We start from the raw sequence: 9826 nt of genomic DNA on the forward strand, positions 1-9826 counted from the left end.
GGGAGGAGTGTATCAGTGTTCTTATATAATCACACTAAGCCTCTTCAATTGTTTAGGGAGTTCACTAAGGGTGATCTTGTGAGACCAGGGGTTACGAGGTTTACTACAACATTCCTTTCTCTACAGTCATTAAGGGATCATAAAAATGAGGCAAATGTTTATCTCTGACAAATGGACAAAAAGGTATATTTTAATTGTATTCATTTTATTCATTTGCATTTATATTTCATTGATTGGATTTTTTTGTATGTTTGTAGGTAGCGGAGATAATTGCTAGCAATAAGTTTTGGGATAATATAGACTTTGCCCTCAAAGTATTCACTCCTCTAATGAAGGTTCTTTGAAGAGCGAATAGTGATAAAATCGATTCAATGAGATTTATATATGGGGACATGTTGGTGGCTATGAAGGAGTTGAAAGTGGCCTTTGGGGATGATGAGAAGAAGTACAATTCCATATTGAAAATGATTGAACCGAGATTTAAGAATAATCTTAGTGGAATGCTACGTAAAGTGGGCTACTTTTTGAATCCTTTTTTCTATTACCCAGCTTACACAGACATTGAAGGTGATGGAAGCTTCATGAAAGCCGTGGTGGAGTGTATGCATAGACTCTATTCCGATGACCATGTGACTTTCACAAAGATTGGAGATCTAATACCTAATTATCAAGAACGCCCAGGGTAATTTGGGAATCAATTTGCGTGGCAAGGAGCTACTAAGGGTGATTGTCCGGGTAAATTATGTTCTCGTTCAAATTAATTCATTGACCTCTTTTTTGAATTTATAAGATACTAATTTGTTTCATTAATGAATTGACTAGTTACTTGGTGCAGGCTTTATGGAAACGATACTCCCGAGTTGATGGAGGCTTTATGGAAATGATACTCCCGAGTTGAGGAAGATGACAATGAAGATTTTGGGCTTGACAACTATCTCCTCCGCTTGTGAAAGAAATTGAAGTACATTTGAGATGATAATATTATTTCTTAGATTTTAATCATCTTGTAGACTTGTATTGTAGTATTTGATGACTAGTTTTTTATGATGCTAATTCATAATTTTTTTTTGTAGATTTATACAAAGAAGAGGAATATGCTAACTCATAAAATACTTCATGATTTAGTCTTTGTCAAGTTCAATGCAAAGTTGAAGAACAAGCATGCCGTTATAGATAGAGATCCTTTAACCGCCTATGATGATGAGGAAAGGGTCTCCGAATGGTTGTTGCGTGAGGAGGGGAATAATAGTGATGATGAAGTATTCCCGGGAGAGTGTTTGACCTTTAGGCAAGTTGAAGATATTTCGAAAGCTAATACAATGAAGAGAAAGAGTGGAAGGTTGAAAATGTATAAAAGAAAGAAGTAGTTGGGATCATCTTCATCGAAAGGAAAAGAGCCAATGAAAGATGATGAGGAAGAAGAGATGGATGCGTTATTCACGGAGACAGATGAGAGTGATAATCTTACTTTCGATCACGATGAATATTGATTTTAGACTTTCTAGTTATCTTAGCTTTTATGTTATTATAGATTTTCTCTATGAATGTTAAAAAATTATAAACTATTTGTAGATTTAAAAACTTGTTTGTTTGTTTTGATTTGCTTATGTTTCTTTATGGATATGAATCTTGTTAGTTGTAATCTTCATTCTATATATTATATCTTATATGTTACTTGCTTTTTCTTTATATGCTATTCTATGTTTACTAACAATGTTTTCTTATTTTGTAGGTCAAACATCCGAATAGTTTAGATGCAATCGAGAATCAAATTTCTACAATCAGTTAGTGACCCTAGACATCATATATTATTTACTTTTTTTATATGTTTAGTCTGTAGAATTTATAAAGTATACTTAAATTGAATTTAGGAATGCTTAGATTATATTTAAGATATGATATTATACATATGCTCACCACCCAATATGACAATCCAATATTTAGTCCATGTCCCCGATATATCCCTGATTTTCCCTATACGACATGGTTTTCAGCCGTCGGACATAAACCAACATTCGACATTTAAAATCTTGTCTGCTTTATGATAAGGAACCATGCAGAACAAAAAAAAAGAAAAAGGAAAAGCTAGGATGGTCATTAATTATACAAAGGTTAATAAAGCCATCAAATTTGATGATCTCTTCATCCCTAATAGTGGATTGCTACTACATAGAATCCGAGATGCTAGATGGTTTAGTAAATTTGATGCAAAGTCTGGATTTTGGCAAATTAAAGTTAAGGATGAAGAAAGTAAAAGACTAACGATACATTTAGCTATCCTAATGGTGGGCATTATGAATGGAATGGTACGTCATTTGTGCTAAAAAATGCTCCTCAAATATTTTAGAAATGAGTGAATAGAATTTTTTGGGCATTTACTTTTTGTTGTTGTTTATATTGATGATATTCTTGTATTTTCAAAAACTAAAGAAGAGCATAAAGAACACTTGATAGTAGTAGTAAAAATATTGCTCAATCATGATGTAATTTTATCCCAAAAAAAGATAACTCTAATGAAGAAGATATCGATTTTTGGGAAAAAGAATTAAAAGTGGTCACATTGAATTATAAGACCATATCATTATAAAAATCAAAGAGTTCAAAGATCACTTTGAAACTCTAAAGGATCTACAAAACTTTCTTGGCTTATAAATTATGGAAAAAGTATATACCCAAGCTCTCTGAAAAAATTTCCTCACTTCAGCATAAATTAACTGAAGAAAAGTGAAAATACAAAAAGTTAAATAATAAAGGTGTAACCCGCTGGGACACGAAAAAGATCAAAATTACATTAAATGATGAGCAATTATAAGAAATTGCCAACATCAGAAAAGAAATAAAGGAACAAAAAAAAATCCTTTATCAACCACAATCTGGGGATACATTAGTCATATAGACTGATGCTTCATGTACACATTAGGCTGAAATGTTATTTGCACTTCCGCCAAAACATCCCCACTCCGTGTTGGTATCGGAGCCTGCATCAAAGGAAAAGATCAACCAATTGGATCTAGAAATATGTGCATATTGCTCTGAAAAATTTAAAGGTCTAGAAAAAATTATGCTACATATGATAAGGAATTATTAGCTATTAAAAATACTATTAATTCCTTGAAATATATTTGTTATCATCTGAATTCATTATTAAAATAAATAATCAAGTTGTTGCACAATTTCTCAAGAGAAAAGCAAACTCCCTAATAGAGAAAAATGAGCGTATAATTCGATAGTCCATGGAATTAAAAAACTATATTTATATAGTTTGTTGTATTCCTAGATTTACTAATATTTGTGCTGATTATCTCTCCAGGCATGGCTAGTTCATCTAAACAGTCTCCAGATAAAGATAAAGGCAAAACGCATGCACTAGTCCACCTCAAACAGAGGTAAAGGGGAAAGGTAATGAAACCTAACTCTCACTACAACTAGAAATAGCTGAAACCCTACATGAAAATTTAGGACCAGAAATAGAAAGAAGAGATATTCAAATAATATCTCGATTTCTTAGGAATCTTAGTAGCTTTGGAATTAAAGGTTATGATGAAGCTATTAAATCTCTATGCTCCATCATGAACTTTGAAGAAGCTGCTAGTAGAAAAAGATATACTCATGAATTAGTTGAATTTATAAAAATTATTACAACGCCTAATAATATCTATGAATGTCCATATTGTATCAGGTGCATCAAACATCATCAAGACCCCCAAAATGGAGGCAACTGAATGTCAGAATCTCTGACGATGTCAAGGGCAATGAAGAGCTAAAAAGAACAAATGTCAGAATCTCTAAGCTCAAATTCCAAAAATTTTAAAATGATCTTACAGGAAGTTAAGATTAAAGATTTGGCAATAAGCAAGATTAATGATTTTGTCGAACTTATCAACTATTTCAAGTTTGATATTTCAAAATATCAAGCTTAGAGGAAACTGAAAGATATGTTCGACAGCTATTAGAGGAACCTGATTGATGATCAAGCAATGCTCGCATATTTCAAAAAGATGAAAGATGATGGCATTAGTTCATTGTTCAAGTCAGCATCCCAAGTCATACTAAACCAGTATGATAGTCCAAGAGTATTAGCTAATTTTGAGCTTATATCCCTATACAAAGAACATACTCAGAAAGGTCTGGTTCATAAACTATATGTTGATAAAACAAGACCAGACGAATACATGTCCTTCATTCTTGAAATTTGTAGCTAGGCACTTAAGGACACTGGAAAATTCCAACGTGCTTTTGAGTTCACCATATGGTCTATGTGGGAAGAAATAAACTTGTTAGAACATTATCCTTCCTACCAGATATGACACCTTGATTCCCTAGTAAGGGAACCCCATTTCAGACATCCTTTTAATGAGAAGGAATATGATCTTGAAGAAGAAAGAGAACTTACTGCTATTATATTCTTTGAAGCATTACACCACTATAATATGAAAATGGTTATTACAGATTTTATTATCCTTTATCTCCATCATTTAATGTTTAAGGAATGATAGCTGCAAGAAAAGTTCAAAGAAGGAATGATCCTTGGTCCGATAGCTCAAAAAGCCAAGGAACAGTATGAATTGATGATGAGCGCTGAAGGAGGCACATACCCAGTACACTCTTTTGATTAGGACACCGCACCAGAGATAGATTGAAGCTTGGTGGGCCTAGGAAAAAACTGGAAGGTCTTTGAAGATGCTATAACATGCTACTCTCTTGTTAGAGCATTAGTGTATAACTTTTTGAGATCATGGTAAAATGTTTCTATATAAAAGCTTGTTCTATTATTTCTTCCCATGATTTTGACAGTCTATTGTTTCAAAATCTTCCCTTTTAATTTTATGGTAAGAGCATATTGATTTTTCTTTGTAAGAAACAGTTATCAACTATGAATCGCATTACTTTCAGCATTTTTACTAAATATGCTACTGTTTGTAACCAAAATTTCTTTTGTATACTTGCAAATGGATGCAACCACACCCAAATATTCCAAGGCGAGGTATGATGAAATCGTGAAGGAAGTATCTTCCTACCTCAAGAAGGTTGGCTACAAACCTGACAAGATCGCCTTTGTCCCCATCTTTGGATTTGAGGGTGACAACATGATCGAGAGGTCCACCAACCTCGATTGGTCGAAGGGCCCAACACTTCTCGAAGCCCTAGACCAGATCAACGAGCCCAAGCATCCCACCTGCTGTAAAATAAGAAACAAATAGTATAAATTTGAAATAAAAAGTTAGAAAATAAGGCTTGAATGGGAGCAGTCATGATCTGACTGTTTTAGAAGATTGAGGACCCGCCTATCGCCCTGGCACAGTCGATCCTCTCTCCCCTAGCGATAAAAACCTCCGGTTCAGCCGACCTTTATACTCAGACGAGAGCAATAGAGCTTAAGCTCAAATGAAGAAAGTTGCCCTAAAGAAAATAACACAATAGTCGAAACTGTAAAAAGAAGAATCTAGGAGAGAAGAGGTTCTTTCTGTTTTCTGTGTTAAACGAGGAGAAGAGTGCATGTATTTATAGAACTCCAAAGCTAGAGATTCATTGCTCCAAACCCTCACATGTTACGCCATATCTGCATAACCCCCGCGCCATCTCCGCATCCGTTATGAACGGGTCAAGCGGAAGAAAACGGTAAAAAATAAAAAACTGAGAAACAAAAATGAGCGTGTGTGCGGTGCGGCATAGCGTGGCACGCGCGCGTCATGACGTGGCAAGGCAAGGCTTAGCATGGCGAGGCGAGGCGCGGCGTGGCGTGCGTGCGCGCGCATGTGTGATAGCAATAGCCTAAACAATACAAGGCCAAAAAAACTTACTCAAAGCCCAATATGATGTAAAACATTATAAGCCTCTTACTATTCATCTCATCTTCCAATGTGGGACTATTCATAAAGGCAAAATTGCCTTTTTATGAACAAATATCCAACAATCCCCCTTAAAAGGCAATATTGACTGAAAACTCAAAATCAATAAATAAATCAATAAATCATAAAAAGGATATAGATTGGGCAACCTTTCGTATCGTGAATTGGAGAGAAGTAGCTTTCGGCTTTGAATCTTTCCTTAGTGAGTTCATCACCACCTGAGGGACATAATGGACTAGGCCTTGAATTAGGCCCCTTGAACCAGGTATTGATGAAAACACACACAATACGATTTCATCTATTAAGCAAAGTGGGTTGAACGTTAAAGGCCATGCTCATAATAACTGACTCATGAGAGTTTGTAGGGGTTAGCCCAGCCCCCCTAACCACGACCATCACGGTTCCTCTCATGTAGGTAAGTCCTCCAAGGGTACTACAGCTGGATATCAAACCCTTCGCATTACACGCGTTGGACTTATTAAGAGTAAAACTCAGCCTAACCAGCTATATCATAAGAGCATCGTCATCATAGAGAATGGGTAGTAGCAGATGCTACATAAGGATATATAAATATATCTGGGTCGATGCTCCACATGAGTGTCACTTGTCCAGCTTGTTTCTACCACATTGAACCAACATTGGGACTACGTCTCCAAATAAGGGTTGGGTTGCCGCTGTCAGTGATCTCATCTATGGGCTTAACCCCATCTCCCTCGATGAGTCCAGAACCACACTCCAAGATAATCCCTTAATCAAAGGGTATGCAAGATTCTTCTCAGAATTTAAAAGGTCCAAGATCATAACTTTGCCTAATAGGCGTTGTACAGATTCATATCTTATTTGAATATGTCTGTTAAGTTTTTTATTTACATGTACTTGCTTTAGAAGCTCTATGGTGGATCTAGAATCAGAGCGAATGGAAATAGGAGGAGAGGGTTTAGAGACCAAAGGAAGTTCAAAGAGAAGATCGTTTAACCATTCTGCTTCTGTGCAAGTGGAATCAAGAGAAATCAATTCAGACTCCATGGTGCTCCTGGTAATCACTATTTGCTTATAGGATTTTTATGATACAGCTGCACCACCTGTCCAGATATTAACTTTACGTTGTTAGAATATGTGACCCAATTGGCGTCACTGTATCCTTCTATAGCATCAGGGTAACCAGTGTAAGTCAAGCAATAGTCAACTGTGTCTTTCAGGTATTTGAATACTCTTTCTAAGGTAGACCAGTGGTCTTGGCTAGGGTTGCTAGTATACCGGTTCAGTCTCCCTACATCATAAGCTATATGGGATCTGGTCCGGTTGGATATGTATAAAAGGGATCCAATAAGCTGAGAATACTCCAGTTGAGAGACAGGTTCACCTTTATTCTTCTTCAAGGATATTGAAGAATAATAAGGTGTGTAAACATGTTTAGAGTTATGAAAGTTGAATTTAATCAGTATTTTTTCAATACTGTGAGAAAGACTCAAAGATATTCCTCTAGTGTCTCTAGTGATTTTTATTCCAAGTATCATATCAGCAAGACCTAAGTCTTTCATGTCAAAGTTCATGGATAGATAATCCTTAACCTTTAAGATTAATTCAAGAGTTGTTCCAAAGATGAGGATATCATCAACATAGAGACAGATGATGACATAGTCATTGTTTATCACTTTAATGTAAACACACTTATCATGTTCATTCACAGTGAAACCATATTGCGCAATGACTTTGTTAAATTTTTGGTGCCATTGTTTAGGAGCTTATTTAAGACCATACAAAGATTTAACAAGTTTACAGACTTTGTTTTCCTGACCTTTGGCAATGAATCCTTCAGGTTGGTACAAATAGATTTCTTCATCTAACGAACCATTCAGGAAAGCAGTCTTGACATATATCTGATGTATGATCAACGTATAGATAGCAGCAAAGGCTAATAATACTTGGATAGTAGAGATTCGGGTTACAGGAGAATAGATATCAAAATAATCAATACCGTTTTGCTGAGTATAGCATTTAGCTACTAATTTAGCTTTAAATTTATCTATGGAACCATCAGCTCTCCTTGAATATCTACTTACAACCAACAAGTTTACAACCTGGAGGTATGTTAGTGAGTATCCAAGTATGGTTTTCATTGATAGATTTAATCTCATCATCAATGGCTTCTTTCCAGAAAGAAGATTCAGGTCAATCCATTGTTTCTTGTAGTGAGCTTGGATCACCTTCAACAAGAAAGGTATAGAAGTTTTCTCCAAAATCCTTTTGAATTTTACGTCTTTTGCTCCTTCGAGGTTCAATATCAAAAGGCTGAGAAGACTATTATAGATAAAACCTTTTCTTATGAATACATTATCCTTGGTAATCACAAATTTATTTGATTCCTTGATAATCCTAAAACCATCTCTAAGGAGAAGAGATTCACTGATCAAATTTTGATGGAGAGAAGGGACATGATGGACACCTTACAGATTCAGAGGTTTTCCAGAGGTCATGGTGAGCTCTATACATCTACTTCCAATTATTTGTTTGGTAGAGTCATCTGCTAAGCTTATACTTCCTCCACATGATTCCTGATAAGTTGAAAACCAAGAGCGATCATTGCAAATATGAATATTAGCTCCGGAATCTAAGTACTAGTCAGTGAAAGAAATAAGGGAATTCACAAGATAGGATGAAGAGGATAACCTGAAGGAAGTTGGATTCTCTTCAATCATATTAATTTTGTTGGATCCATTTCCTTTGGGTGCAGGTTTAGCCGGTTCCTTCTTCCGAAAGAAATAGTTGGGAGCTAGGTAGTTGGTTCTACCATAGACATAGTTGAACTTTCCGTCGGACTTATGGCTGGAAGAGTTAGGATTGGATTTGGAAGAAGATTTGTTGAAGGATTGATTGTTTTTCTTGAATTTTATTCTTTTCGGTTTAAAATTCCTAGATTTAGGCTTATTATTTACCAAGTTTACTTTAGCTTTTGGTTCATACTTGATTTTAGAATTTTGCCTATGCTGGTCTTTAATACGAATAGCCTTGAGGGTTTCTGTTAAAAGTTAGATCTCCTTGCTTGTGTCGAAGATCTCCAGCAAATCTAGACCAGGATGGAGGGAGTTTATCAATCAGACATGAAACTTTATAGTCATCAGTAAAAGTATTTCCTTTTGATTGGAGTTATGAAGGAAATCTTGAAATTCATGAATTTGTTTATTAATGGGTTTGTCATCAACCATCATGAACTTATTGAAGGAGGAGGAGGTGAAACGTAGAATTTTGACATCATCATAGCCATATTCTTCTTCAAGAGCATTCCATAGGTCTTTAACACTTTTGAACTCATAATAAATTTCATAGAGGTTGTCCGCAAGTGCACTAAGAATCCTATGACAATAATGATAGTTGATTTCTTCTGGTTTCATAGAGCTAGAAATGAAGCTAGCGCCAGAACCAGAAGTGGAAGGAACAAGTTGTTCAGGATCAGGAGTCAAAGGTTGAGAACCGCTAATTGAAGACTCGGGAATGTCTATACCAGATAAGAGACCTAATGTGGTAAGCCAGTATCGTATCTGATTAGCCCACCATTTATAATTAACACCGGTGAACTTTTCAAGTTTGGAACTTTTGGAATGATCAGGGTTAGCATAAGTCCAATTTGAGTTTACTAGTCTAGGTATTTGGTATCTAAAATTATAAATCATTTGTCAATACCACTCAACTAGTAACTTAGAGGATTATAACTTAGGATATAAACTAGATTTGTAAACTAGCAAAAGATAATAATTACAATAAATAATAATTTTTTTATGAACATTAAACAAAACAACTCGTGAAAAGAATTTTTTTTAAACAGAAACTAATAAATAACAAGGAATATTTATAGTAACTATTTGAATGAATAATAAATGAACAGAAACAAGAGGATGCTTTTTTCTCTCGGATGAATAGTAATGAACAGTATCCGAATTTTTTTTAAATGAAAAAATTTATATATATATATATATATA

The 9826-nt window shown here is 35.0% G+C and overlaps 1 protein-coding gene across 1 annotated transcript; it reads left to right on the forward strand.

Moving 5' to 3' along the window:
- On the forward strand, window positions 393-1367 carry LOC109821455. Its single transcript, XM_020387640.1, has 3 exons — window positions 393-682; window positions 836-869; window positions 1074-1367. Exons 1-3 carry the CDS (start codon window positions 393-395, stop codon window positions 1365-1367), a joined length of 618 nt encoding a protein of 205 aa, XP_020243229.1.

Source organism: Asparagus officinalis, chromosome 8 (genome assembly GCF_001876935.1).
Source record: "Asparagus officinalis chromosome 8, Aspof.V1, whole genome shotgun sequence".
In the NCBI taxonomy this organism is placed as follows: Eukaryota; Viridiplantae; Streptophyta; class Magnoliopsida; order Asparagales; family Asparagaceae; genus Asparagus; species Asparagus officinalis.

Excerpts from the sequence above, each read along its gene's own strand:
- LOC109821455 (XM_020387640.1), top strand. The coding sequence starts at position 393 with ATGTTGGTGGCTATGAAGGAGTTGAAAGTGGCCTTTGGGGATGATGAG. Across the intron at positions 683-835 it reads AATTATCAAGAACGCCCAGG|GCTTTATGGAAACGATACTC; the intron begins GTAATTTGGGAA and ends TACTTGGTGCAG. Across the intron at positions 870-1,073 it reads ATACTCCCGAGTTGATGGAG|ATTTATACAAAGAAGAGGAA; the intron begins GCTTTATGGAAA and ends TTTTTTTTGTAG.